The sequence below is a fragment of the Henckelia pumila genome, chromosome 1 (assembly GCF_033568475.1).
Source record: "Henckelia pumila isolate YLH828 chromosome 1, ASM3356847v2, whole genome shotgun sequence".
Taxonomy (NCBI): Eukaryota; Viridiplantae; Streptophyta; class Magnoliopsida; order Lamiales; family Gesneriaceae; genus Henckelia; species Henckelia pumila.
In genome coordinates, this window is record NC_133120.1 from 81,048,241 (window position 1) to 81,062,889 (window position 14,649).

Genomic DNA, 14,649 nt, shown 5'->3' on the forward strand with positions numbered 1-14,649 from the left:
ATTTTACTTCGTTAATTAATAAAATTGTCGAAGTAAAAGATATGTTTTTACTTCGGCATCGGCTCAATCCTGAACCGGTTTTGGCTCCATGAACCGACCAAAGACTTCAGTAATTTCAGGGCTAAGACTTCGGTTATAACGCGAAGTAAAATAGTACCCTATTACTTCACGTGACACTACTTCGGTAATTATCTACCTATGACTTCAGTTAATAACCGAAGTCTTTTGCAATTTTTCTACTAGTGAATCCATAATTGAATCCTCGGTGCAACCCATTTCCCTGAATAATCCTTGCAATCCCATTCAATCTTCATCCATCAGAAAGTCTTCAAGATTCACTAGACCTCCAGCTTGGAGCAAAGATTATATATGCTCTCATTCTACCATGGGTAATTCATTTTCCAAACAATACGACATTCTTCAGTCTCTTTCCTATACTAAACTCTCACCCGAATACCAATCCTTCTTAGCATCCATCTCTGTTGTTTCAGAACCCAAATCATTTAAAGAAGCTGCTTTTGATCCTAAGTGGCGCGAGGCTATGGATGCTGAAATTGCAGCCTTGGAGGCCAATAAAACATAGGCTATTGTTCCACTTCCACCGGGCAAGAAACCTATTGGTTGCAAGTGGGTATACAAGTTAAAGTACAGAGCTGATGGCAGTATAGATCGATATAAAGCCAGCCTTGTCGCCAAAGGCTATACACAAACGTATGAAATTGACTATCATGACACATTCTCACCGGTTGCTAAGATTGTTACTGTGAGATGCCTTTTAGCCGTTGCTGCAGCAATGAATTGGTCCTTGCATCAAATGGACGTCACAAATGCCTTTTTACAAGGTGATTTACATGAATAAATCTATATGTATGTTCCTCAAGGATTTACCAAACTAAATTCTAATCATGTTTGTAAGCTTCTTAAATCCTTGTATGGACTAAAGCAGGTCTCACGACAATGGAATTCTAAATTCTGTCAAATCATGCACCAAGATGGTTTCACACAGTCACCTCATGATTACTCCTTATTCACAAAACAGAAGGGCACTTCAATCACTATGCTCTTGCTATACGTTGATGATATTGTCATCATAGGGAATTATATGCATGCTATTACTGCATTGAAACGGTTTCTTCATCAAAATCTGGCCATTAAAGACCTTGGCTCTCTCAAATATTTTTTAGGCATTGAAGTGGCTCGATCTCGCACTGGAATATGCTTAAACCAACGGAAGTATACATTGGAATTATTATCTGATGCTGGGATGACTGGTTGTAAACCATATGACACTCCAATGGAACAACATCTACAGCTTACCACCATGGAGTATGATATGAGTAATCCATCTTCAAAATTGCAATCTGTTTCGGATGCTTTATTGGTTGATCCTTCAAGTTACCAACACCTTATTGGTAGACTCATTTATCTCACTATTACGCGTCCGGATATTTGTTTTGCGTTGCAAACTCTCAGCCAATTCATGCAAGCACCCAAACAATCCCACATGAATGCAGCATTTCGAGTTCATGGTTACCTCAAGAAAACTCCTGCCTTGGGTATTTTCTTGCCATCCAATAATGATCTCACACTTTCTGCCTATTGCGATTCAGATTGGGGATCATGCTTAATAAGTCAAAAATCTGTTACTGGATTTGTTGTTAAGCTTGGATCAGCATCTATATCTTGGAAAACCAAGAAACAACATACTATGTCTCGGTCTTCAGCTGAAGCAGAGTACAGATCAATGGCCACTACAGCATGTGAAATTACTTGGCTACGTGGGCTACTTACAGACATGGGCTTGACATTCTCCGGTCCAACTCCACTTCATTGTGATAATCAGGCGGCTCTTCACATTGCTTCTAATCCGCTTTTATCATGAACGCACTAAACACATCGAAATCGATTGTCACTTATTCGAGACAAGATTCGGGAAAACATCATCAGCACTTCTTATATCTCCACCCATCAACAACCAGCTGATATCTTTACAAAAGCATTGGGTTCAGACCAACATCATTATCTTTTACGCAAGCTTGCATTACTCAACATACTACAAGCTTGAGGGGGGATGTTAAAGATAGCTAGAGCTACTGGATTGTTGAGTTAGTTATCAGCAGTAGTTAGTTGTTAAATAGCAGTTAACAAAACTCATTACTTGTATATAAAAAATTGTATTAATAAACAATAGCAAGTTTTGAATCTATCAATATAATACATCGTTTCTCTCCTAATTTTCATATCTTCTCCAAGCTCCGTTTATCTCTATCAATGGCGGAATCTGTGATGAAATATAGATTTAACAAAATTCATAGATTACGCAATTACCCGCGGAGTTTGGTCACCCATACAATTATTATCTTTAAATATACTTCAAATGAGTGTGAACTTTTATATATATATATATAGAGTTATTAATAATCAAATGTATACGATGCATATTCATTTGACATTTTATTTTCCTTGTTAGATATTATAGAAATTAAATACTACCTCTGATGCATGCTTCATTTAAAAAAAAAATAAATTTGTTTTCAAAATATTGGGCTGGTGACACCTATCGTGTGTGTATGTATATATGTACTATGTAGTGTAATGATTTATTGAATGATCCCGAAAAAAATTAGGAAACTATTATTATTATTATTCATTACATTGAATGATCCCGAAAAAAATTAGGAAACTATTATTATTATTATTATTATTATAAAATCTTTTGACCTCCATAAGTAATTTATTATATTGTTTAAAATCATTATATTTAATTGATCGTCTGTATTTGGTCCATAAGTATTTCATTTGGTGTAACGTTGCATTTACGAAATGATGTGAGCATGGTTGGTCGAGTATATGTGTTAACCAATTTGATCAAAGTTTTCAACTTTTGAAGGTACGTACTTGAACAACTTAAAAGTACGAAAATAGTTCAAATGTTTTAAGTGACATTCTTATAATCAAATTACAAGTAAGCCAACAAGATGATAAAAAATAGTAAAGGAGATAAAGAAATACGAGAGATATGGAAGTTCGAAGGCTTAATATATCCTTCTACGTCTCGACTTCTTTCACACTGGAAGGAATTCAATAGAAGACTTTGGTTATTACAACGTCTTGTAATACACCAGCTCCAATATTATGACTTATCCAATGTCTAATTGGAACTCCTAGTACACCACAAGATAAGATTATTGTTCTTATCAAATTATCACAAACACGGTGGAGGAGCTTGAAAACCCTTGAGTGATCCATGAAGATCTGATAACTTTTTTGATACGTAAGGGTTGATATAAACAAAGTAGATAAGGCGTTTGTGAGTACTCTAATTGATACTGCTAGCACAGTAAATGTGATAGATTCAAATTTGTAAAGATAGAGTTTCAGTGGTTCTTCTCTTCTCAAACAATCTCTATTTATATTATTCTAATTTGCATGGAGAGTACGTTCATCTGAATTAAGATCATTAATGCAAAGATACCATTGGCGTTGTCCTTTCTTAAAATGTAGTACACTTTAATAAATATGGGATTTGGCTCTTTATAAATCAATAAGGCAACGGTCGCAGATAGTCTCCTTGGTCATACGCTCATCAGTGAGAATTTGAAAAACATTCTGATTTTTTGTTGGTTGTACATGTCTTGAAAATATATTTAATTTAAAAGCAATAGATAACTATGAACACTTCGTAGCTTTAATCAGAAGACACTCTTTACATCCATTGTAACATATATGCTTGAAATGGTAAACGAGCGAGGACCATCTGGATCAGGCGAGTAGATCTTGTCATGGTGGCTAGTCGAGTGATTTACTTCTTAAGGCCAGGCGAATATTGACTATTGCATGCAACCAGACGAGTGACTTCTTATGAACGAGCGAGTGATCTTCAAAACAAGTGGTCGATAATATTTTTACATAAAAGGCAGCAAAAATCTACGTACCACAATGATTTATTGTTTTTTTATTACCAAAATTTAAGGATTTAACACGAAGAATTATTGTTTCGCATAGAAATTTTTTTTCACATTCTAAATATTTTTAATATATATATTTGCTTTTTTTCCCATTGATTTATGAATAAACAAATTTCTACATTTTTAGTAAAAATGTGTAAATAGTTAACTGATTGCCGAAGGTATCTTATTTGCATTAAAAATTGTCGAACTTAAACATGTTCGATTTTTTTAATCCGAACTGGAGTCGAAATTATTTGTTAAATAACTTAAAGGTTCGCAAGTTTTTATACTTTATTAATTGTAAACATGTTCCAATACTCCGAGCTGAGCTCAAACTCGAACTTCATTTGAACTAAATCGAGCGAAAATGTTAAATTTTTGAGCTTCGAATTAAACTCAAACTTGAAATTGAATTCGAGCTTTAAAATTTTGATGATATTTGTCTATGGTGATACCCCGGTAAAATACCCCGGGCTATCACCAAACCCGAGTTAATGAAAGGAACCCGGAAGCCTGTTCGTGGGAAGGAGAACAGAGTCTGGACAAAAAGATGCCCGGGGAGGTTTGAGTCACCCAGGAAGAAGGTAAACAAGGGCTCGAGTGATGGAATGGCAGGGCTTATCTACTTTTCGTGGTTACAAAGAGGGCACGTCGAGCTATTGTGGAAAAACCTTGTACACTATGGTCATTTCGAAACCCATGACGTAATGACATGAGTAGGTATGTACCCTGCCCAGGCATTGTGTGAGGAGGTGCGAGAGGTATGGGCCTCACCCAGGAATTGCAGGGAGTAATGATGAGTAGGTATGAGCAATGCTCGGGCGTTGCGTGAGGAGGTGCGAGAGGTACGGGCCTCACCCAAGAATTGAAGAAATTGTTTCTCTTGATTACATAAATATCATTCTACCAAAAAAAAAAGGGTATGTTCACTGATACTTTTTTTAAAAAAAATTTATCACACATATTTCTCTTGTAAGCCCACTCTTTTTTCTAAATCCAACCACCCGACTTAAGCATCGGAATGACGACGCCGAAAAACCCTACGAACGCTCTACTAACGAGTTTTCTTGTTCCCTGTGCGCAGAAATCTTCTCAGAGGCAAGAAATCACCATTCGAAATTCATTTGGAATCAATCGGTCTACCCAAACATGCACTCATTTCCTGGTTGTATTGTTCCCGAGAGTTCATTTTATGATCTTTGCATCAGACTCGATTCTATTTGTTTACATCGTTAGACGCTAGTGATGAACACGGTTATGAATGTAGTTAAAAAAAAGAATTTAAATTTGATCATTAGGTTTAGTTAAACAAATGCCGTGGAGATTAGAATCCAATAATGTAATGAGCCCCTCGAGCCCACTAATATAATCGATCACGTCACCCTCACATCACTCCGGGCAATATAACAACATTTGTTTTAGACGAGCTTGTCATACGTTGTTTGTTTAATAATATAGTTTACAGATTATTGTATTACTTCATAAAATTATCTGGTGTAGCGATGACTGAGTTAATTTAGTTTATATATAAATGAATGAATAAATAAAAATGAAATGTACGTTTGGGTCTATATCAGTACTTTACAATAAGGTATATTTTCTAAAATAATTTTATTAGGGTCGTTCGATTCATGCATTTGGGATGAATAGGATCCATTTGAAAGTTTTCAAGTTTTTTTAATTAATTAACATACAAAAATCATTTAAATCATAAGCAATTGAAGCAATTAGGTCCGACCAGGTACACGCTGGTGGCTTCACAAGCTTCGCACCACTATTTTTATAATTAAGTTGAATAATTTGGTCAAATCTTTACTTAGTGATTATTTAAAAATTCTTTTTCGTTGACTTTTTAAATAATTCATTAGATGACTTTCATACCTTATTAATTAATATTGTTGCACAATAGATAAACAATTAAGTCAAAACTATATATTATTTAAAAATTATATAATAGAATGTCGTTAAACATGAATCCAAATACTCTGATTTAGTGTTATAAAATTATCAATCAATTAATTAGTTTGTCAATCGAAAGGTTATTGAATTTTTTTGTAGAGCCATAAATAAAAACATTTCTTTTCTAAAGTATATGCAACAATGAAGTACAGGTAACCTAGACCGTATTTTGTTTAATTTTTTTTTTTCTAAAAAATTAATGTCTTGAGAATAACACCACGTGTCAGCAGCATGTGGGTTGACAGTTAATTGAAGACTTTTCCCGCTATAGTCTCATATTTTGTTTTTCTTAATCGTTAATTAACAAAAAATATTTGCACTCATCGATTGCGGTGAAGTGACAGCTGCTCCTTGTTTTAAAATTAGGGAAAATCATATATTTTTATGATGTAATTTACATTATTAAAAAAAATTACATTGAAAAATATATATATATATATGTCGGTCTTTTAACGAGTAGTTTTATTTTTCCATATGTGTTTTTTTAATCGACAAACTTAACACAATAGATTCCGATCAAAATAGGACCAAAGTTAAAAAAAAAATTCATCGTAACAGGAGGAAAATTGGGGGAAAATGAAAGTTACATACAAAATTAAAAATAAAAATTCATTGTTAGCCTGACCAAAAGTAAAAAAAAATGTTGTTGGAGAAAAAAAGTAACTTTTACTTTTAAAATTATTGATTCTAAAAACACAATCAAATTATTTATTTAAAAATTCTCATTTTTACACAATCAAATTATTTATCTAAAAACACAAACAAATTAAGATAAAATCCCTTTTTTGTTGATGGGGGAATTTGAAGATGACAAAGAAGAACAAAGCTGATGAGGCTAATGTCGAATTTCGAAAGCACCAAAAACGGGAGAAAATCTTCTTAAAAATAATTTTTTCCCCTTGTTTTCAATTCAAGCCTAAAATTCTCCAACACATAATTAATTGCCGTGAAAATTATATATTCACCCGAAACTCCAACTGCCATGGTTGAAAACTTTAAAAGCCTTGATTAACTAAGGTTTTTATTTCATTTAAGCAACAATATAACATATAGTAATTCTTCATACCTGTAGGCATAACTCGCGAAAGTTGATTACATTACAAATTTAACCTATAATTAGTTAGGAGTAAGCTTCTTGTGAGATCGGACGAATCTATATCTGTGAGATAAGTAGACTCGTTCCATATATAAAGTGAAAATAATACTATTTATATAAAAATAATAAATTTTCATGGGCCAAAATGGATAACATATCCGTTTCACAAAATTAACACTTGAAACATATTTTTTTATTGGTCAAAGAGTCGGCATATCATATAAGTTAAGTTGTATATTAATTCACGTTAGAATTATGATTATGCACAACCATATTCCCTTTTAATATATGTACAAATGATAATTAAATGGGAGTAATATATAATCTTGAAATGAGTCAACGTAACTATAAAAATTATTGCAACGGCCAGTCGTGTACCTTTGACGTACTAATCACTAAAAAATTGTTTAATTAGGTGTCATTCTTGCAAAATGGCATGATTTGATTTGCTGACGGAAAACTTAATTATCTGTAATTATTATTTAAACAAAAGTCAGCCGCCCTAAATAAGAGAAGATTCTATGTAGGATCTTGTGTAAGATCACCACCTCTATTGCATAATTTGTGTTACATGTCTACATTAATATGGGTTTGCCTAATTAAAACCAATGTCAAATACATTCAAATAAACTGACAAAATGTGCAATTTGTGTTACCTACATGCAATTTATGGGAATTAAATGTAATTCATGTATAATTAATAAAATTTAAAAAATGAAATTTAATATGGCATCGTTTATGCCATATCAGTTTTTATGAAAGATGCTTTAATTGGTTGGGTTCTACAATAAACTTTTGTATAACTTGGAAAAAAAAATGAGAGAATAGTTTTTTGGGAAAACAGCAAATTTGGTCTTGAATGTTTGTCATTTTACAATTTTAGTCCTCTATGTTTTCATATTTCAGTTTTAGTCCTGCATGTTTTGATTTTTGGCAATTTCGATCCTTTTTACTCGAAAATGCTTACGTGGCACTGTACAATTCAGCTCTACGTCAACATTGAATTGGTGCCACGTCAGCGCCACGTTGAAAAAATGACTAAAACTGCCAAAAAAATAAAGATGGCGGACTAAAACTGAAATCTGAAAATATAAAAGACTGAAATCGCAAAGTGAAAAATATACAGGACCAAAAAAACAATTTTTCCTAGTTTTTTTAACCCATTAATTAACTCATTTAATTTTGGATTTTGGTCCTAAGTTTTAAAAGTTTTGTTTTACTCTAACTTTTAATTTTCGGTTATTTTGTCTAATTATTGACGTGACACCATAATATGTTTTTTTTAAAGACACCAGAATACGTTGACATGAGATTGAAAATGATGATGTGACTTTGGAAAATATTGACTCGTCAAACTGCCAAGTCAACCATTTGACTAAATAGCTGAAAATAAAAATCGTGTATAAAAATCAAATTTTGAAAAATTAATGGATCTTTACCCAAAGATGAATATGTTAATGACCAAAAAAATCATTTTCCCACAACAAAACGTTGAAGTTTGAATACTTGATTACTTGGTGAACCAAAACCTAAAACGAGACAAGTTATAAGACCAAATTATAAAAAAAAAAAAAAAATTAAAGTATTATACGTTAAATTCTATTTTTCTTTGTTTTTTTGGGTAAAATAAATGATTTGACGACCATTTTCTTGATGAATGGTGAATATTACCTGTACCAGTAAACAATGTGCCCTCATATTATGACATTAGATCAAGAAACCGACGATTTGTATAATAGATATCTTAGTTAAATTACGGGTCAAATCACACTTAAGATACAACGATGTCGTGGGTTTAAAATCAAGATTAGAACGATAACTTTGTTTATCCTCAACTAATCATACCGTAACCCCTCAATATGCGTGCACATTAATTTATTTTTCGCATACTCATTATTTTTTAATGTCAAAGGGGAAGTGTTACTCGACGCATATTTTAAAAATATTATGATGTAAAAAAATTGAGTCAACGTAATTAATGTGTTACTCGACGCATATTTAAATGCGGGCGACCGTAATATGTGTTGTACACGTCCATATTATTTAACTAATGCCTGTTGAGTCAAAACATATATAATGTATTCGATTATCATTAGAGAAAATATTATTTTATGATTAAGATATTTAAAGAGATCAATAATATGAGACGATCGAATGTGTGGATATATTTGTAATATGAGTTATAAAAAAAAATTTAATTGGAATAGGGTTTATTTTGTTATAGTTGAGTTTTGAATTCGTAACTTATGAATAAAAGAAGTTCGTGTACGTAGAGATTAAAAAAGAAAGAAAGTGATATAAAAAGGAAAAAAATGTTTTTTTTTTGTCTATTAACTTGTTTATTTTTTTGTTTTGATTCATTAACTTTTCAATGTTTGGTTTTAGTACACTGACTTTTAATTTTCATTGATTTTGGTCAAATTGTTTATGTGACAGCTTGACACGTCAGAATTTTCCAGTTCCATGTTATCATTTTCCGGTGCCACATTAGTAGGTGGGCCAAAGTCATCGAAAATGAAAAGTTAGTAAACCAAAACAAAAATTTGAAAAATTAATGAATCAAAACCAAAAAATAGACGACAAGTTAATGGACCAAAAAAACTATTTTTCCATATAAAAATTAGACCAAAGAAGTCACGGTGTGCAGTATTTTCATATAAAAAAATTCGGAATTTTGTGGTAGCAATCCAAAAAATCCCCATATATATGCATAATGCAATTTATATATATTACATATTAAATCCAAAAAAAATATTATACATGCTGAAGGTGCGCTAGCTAGAGGGTAGAGACCAATGAAAGTGCTGGAATTGACAATTTAACCTAATTCCATTGAAAGTGGAGTTGACATTGTAAACTATTGTTTAAGATCAAACCCCAATAATTAATCTCGCAACGTTGACAATTTTTAGCTAATTGCGTCAAGCTTAGGCAAATAATACTTATCAATCACAATTAAAAACGATCGAGATTCAAGGTACATATATATAACCTGAGCAAGAATACTTCTGTTGTGGGGTGTATTAATTATATTACATTGTTTATTATATTAATAAATATATAAACGCAATATTTTGACCTTAACGAGTTTTGACATTGTGTCGCCGCCCATTCCATTACCGTAACGGATACCGTAATACTAAATTAAATAAATTATTAATTAATAAATACAGAAGCGTTGACATTATTCTTGGGAGTATTGCTGCAATATAAATAGGCCAACATGCAAACTTCTTAAGCACCAAATTAAGCATTCTTAATTAGAACTGCTATTTAACTGCAACAACAGCAGGAAATCTTAAGCTTTATTTCTATAATTATATATACATATATATTTAAACTTTGATATATTTTCCATGGCCATCCCTGTGATCGATTTCTCAAAACTCAATGGTGACGAGAGATCCAAAACCCTGGCTCAGATTGCCAATTGCTGCGAAGACTGGGGATTTTTTCAGGTACAGATTTCTTTAATATTCTAGGATTCTTGCATTATAGGCTCGTGCACTATATATATTACATTAATTATATATATGCACTTGTACGTGAACAGTTGATCAACCATGGAATCTCTGAGGATCTCCTGGAAAAGGTGAAGAAGGTTGCTTCTGAATGCTACAAGTTTGAAAGAGAGGGCGGGTTCGAGAATTCGAAACCCGTTAATCTGCTCAAGGAATTGATCGAGAAGAAAAGCGATGAAAGTTTAGTAGAAAGCGTTGATTGGGAGGATGTGTTCTTGCTCTCTGATGACAATCATCATGAATGGCCTTCAAAAACACCTGGTTTCAAGTATGTTGATATATAATTAAGGAGAAACTGCAATTTTGATCATTTATGTTTGTCACTTTGCGATTTCGGTCTTTTATGTTTTCGTATTTCAGTTCTAGTTCTACATGTTTTGATTTTTGGCAATTTCAGTCCTTTTTATTCGAAAATGATTACGTGGCACTATACACGTCAGCTCCACATCAGCACTACATCAGCGGTACATCAGAAAAAGAACTAAAATTACCAAAAAAATAAAAATAGCGGACTAAAACTGAAATCTGAAAATATAAAAGACCAACATCGCAAAGTGACAAACATATAGGGCTAAAAAAATAATTTTCCCTATAATTAAGCTGTTCTTGGAATTAATATATATTAAATAATTTTCTGAGAATTAATGATTTTGAATATTATTTACAATGAACAGGGAAACCATGAAGGAATACCGAGCTGAACTGAAGAAACTGGCGATCAAAGTGATGGAAGTGATGGACGAGAACTTAGGCCTCCCAAAAGGGTACATCAACAAGGCGTTCAACGGAGGAGAAGTCGAAGAAGAAGAAGAAGAGAACTCGGCCTTTTTCGGGACAAAGGTGAGCCACTACCCTCCGTGCCCGAGGCCAGATAAGGTAAACGGCCTCCGAGCACACACGGATGCAGGAGGCGTGATCTTGCTCTTCCAAGACGACGTAGTGAACGGCCTCCAAATCCTGAAAGACGGGGTTTGGATGGACGTTCAGCCGATGAAAAACGCCATAGTGATCAACACGGGCGATCAGATCGAAGTGTTGAGCAATGGCAAGTACAAGAGTGTCTGGCATCGTGTTCTGGCATTGCCGGAAGGGAACAGGAGATCCATCGCCTCGTTTTACAACCCGTCTTATAAGGCCACCATCGAACCTGCCAAGGAATTATTGGTACTGCAGGCCGAGAAGAAACTACTACAAGTTGCCGAGAATTCGCCGGCCAAGTATCCTAAGTTTGTGTTTGGGGACTACATGTCTGTTTATGCTGAACAAAAGTTCTTGCCTAAGGAGCCAAGGTTCCAAGCTGTGAAAGCAGTCTAAGGAGCTAAGCCTTCACCAAATTAAATCTAATTAATGTACTCGTAAATCATAGTGTTTTATTTTTTTTTTCTTGATTTTTGTTGGTGTGAAATTCAGTGAAAATGTTGTATCTTTAATGTTATTCTTATTGAATGTTTGTGGATCTTCTTTTCCCTTGCTCTTCTTGATGAGGAGCGTGGATTCAGTACTGATGAAATTGTAGTGAAGCTTTTCTTGCTAGCTAGGCCATTGTGCTAGCTAGCCTTGCAGTTATTTGTTTTCACGATGTCATGCTACTCTACATTATATTCTACACAAAAATAATCGAAAACTCGCTTCTATATAAGTATTCATAAACAATCTTATTTATATATATATATATATATATATATATATATATATACTTTTAAAATAAAATTTATAAAATATTTTAAAAATTGTTTTGAGTTACGAGTTTCGTCAACTATTCAACCCAACTATTCTATGAATCAAAGAACGTTTTTATAGTTAACGATAAATAAGAAATTGTTTGGACTATTATTTTATAAAAAAACTTTTAATTGAACATTTTTTTTATTTGGGATTTATTACCGTTTGACCCGTTTTTTTTAATATAAAAACATAAAAAAAAAACACACACATCTTAGTTATTCTTTTAAAAAATATACTTGTAATTAAAACATTTTTTAAAAAAATATTTCCACAAACTTGTTACAAAAATTTTGTGTAAACACATGACATATTATAAATTTTTTTTTCCTTTTACTTATAAACACTATAAAATATGTTTTTAAAGGTTTGTCCTTTGTATAAGAAAATTTTACGTGTCAGTAATTTTTATACAACTCTCATGTAAGATGTGACGATTAATTCAATTAATCAGATCTTACCTGATGTCGCTAGAAAATTTTCTTGTAAATTATTTACTTCACTTTTGTTCAAATACCATTTAAATTATTGATTAATTTTTTATCAACTAATTTGTTAGCGTGTGATTAAACGAAAAAACAAAATTTACTGTACTGGTGGTTTCACGATTAGAAAATTTGAAATAACACACGATACCATCAACCATTTTTTCTTTAATTTCCTTTCATATAATCTATCGATTTTATTAAATTAGTGATAGAACAATGAGTTTATAAGAACATAAAAATCTTATTCCATCGTATGAAAGACAACTAGAAATAGAATCAATAGGAATTGCGAATTGTAATTAGAAAGGATCTTTCTACATAAACTTTTGTTTTCCCATTTGCGAGGTTGGTTATCGTGTGATTTGTTTTTTAAAAATAGTTTTCTAACATAGTAATATTATTTTGGACTCAAATTATTGATAAAATGTTAAATTTGTATGTTAATTATTGAAAATGACTTAATATTTGTTCATGATCCAACTAAAAAGTCGATTTTATCTTTTAATAAAATTAATTTTAAATCCAATTATTTCTATTGAATTCAACTAATTGCACATTTTAATTTTCAAAGTAATTTTTATTGATTAAAAGTGTAAAAAAATTATATTAATTTAAAATTATAAGAAATAAGTATCTTACTATTTTTATAATATATTTATATTTTACTATTAATAAATTATTTATTCAAATATAATATATTTTTAAAATATTAATAAAATATAATAAAATGATATTTTTTTCCACTATCTATAATAATTATCCATTTTTTGAAAAAAAAGTTGATATAAAAATTATATTATTAGAACCACACTATAATCACACAAATCGAGACAATGTGTTATGTGTAAGCTTTTTCTATGAGATTTGTAAAATTTTTTGAATTTTCAACATAACAATACCAGATTTCGAAAAACTAAAATGATGATTATGTTTTTAACAGTATAAAAACAAGATCAACGGGCTCCAGTGGCTTATATTTATTTTATTATATTTTCATCAATATATTACAATATTTTTTGTTGTATAATTTGAGTTGACAATTTTTATCATGATATAATTTTGAATAAATATGATATTTTAAAATTAATTAATAAATAACCTTGAAAATAAATTATGTACCTAATTAAATTTTAATAATAGTAATTGGACTTACTAGCAATTTAGGTTAAGCGTAAACTTGACTTTTTTAATTTGATCATGTACCAATCCAACCATTTATAACAATACATGTATATGCCCCAGGGGGGTGTCCAAGTTGGTGAAGCAGGTGAACTCTTGGTCAAAGGTCAGGAGTTCGATTCCCCCTGCCAACACTTTCTTGGACTAGCCTGTCACACAGGATTTGCCCAGTGAGTTTTACCTAACTAGCGTAGTTTGCAGGCTATTGCGTTAGTTCGGGGTTTACCCAAAGCGCACCTAAGGATAGCGGCTACGAGTTCCTACGTCACAAAAAAAAAAAACATTACATGTATTTTATCAATAGTTCATATACCAAAATAAATACTCGTCTTTTCTAATATATAGACTATAGAAATACCAAAGTGACCGGTGAAAAAAAAAACTCCATTAAATCATTCGTCGGATTTCTTAGTTGTCCACTCTATATTTTTTCTAATCTAAAAATTAATATATTTTATTATAAATATGGATCGAGTTTATATATATATATATATATTAAGCAAAAGTAACTTAATTGATTTCTTGGTATGCTCAATTTTAAATTGCAAAAAAAACCCCATAAAGTGTGAAAATACAAAAAAAATAATATCATATTAAAATCTAACATTTTAAAAGATAAAATGTTATATAATATACACAATACGTAATATTTATATATTACATTACGTTTCACACGCAATGGGCATGGGTAACGCTAGTATATATCCTAATTACCAAAATTTGTGAATTATATA

General features: G+C 31.6%; 1 protein-coding gene across 1 annotated transcript; it reads left to right on the forward strand.

The window, feature by feature from the left end:
• The first annotated feature begins 10,266 nt into the window (after positions 1-10,266).
• LOC140891458 (1-aminocyclopropane-1-carboxylate oxidase 5-like) lies at positions 10,267-12,003 on the forward strand. Its single transcript, XM_073299955.1, has 3 exons — positions 10,267-10,463; positions 10,559-10,794; positions 11,201-12,003. The coding sequence occupies exons 1-3, from the start codon at positions 10,362-10,364 to the stop codon at positions 11,838-11,840; spliced, it is 978 nt and encodes a 325-aa protein (XP_073156056.1). The 5' UTR covers positions 10,267-10,361; the 3' UTR covers positions 11,841-12,003.
• The last annotated feature ends 2,646 nt before the right edge of the window (positions 12,004-14,649 follow it).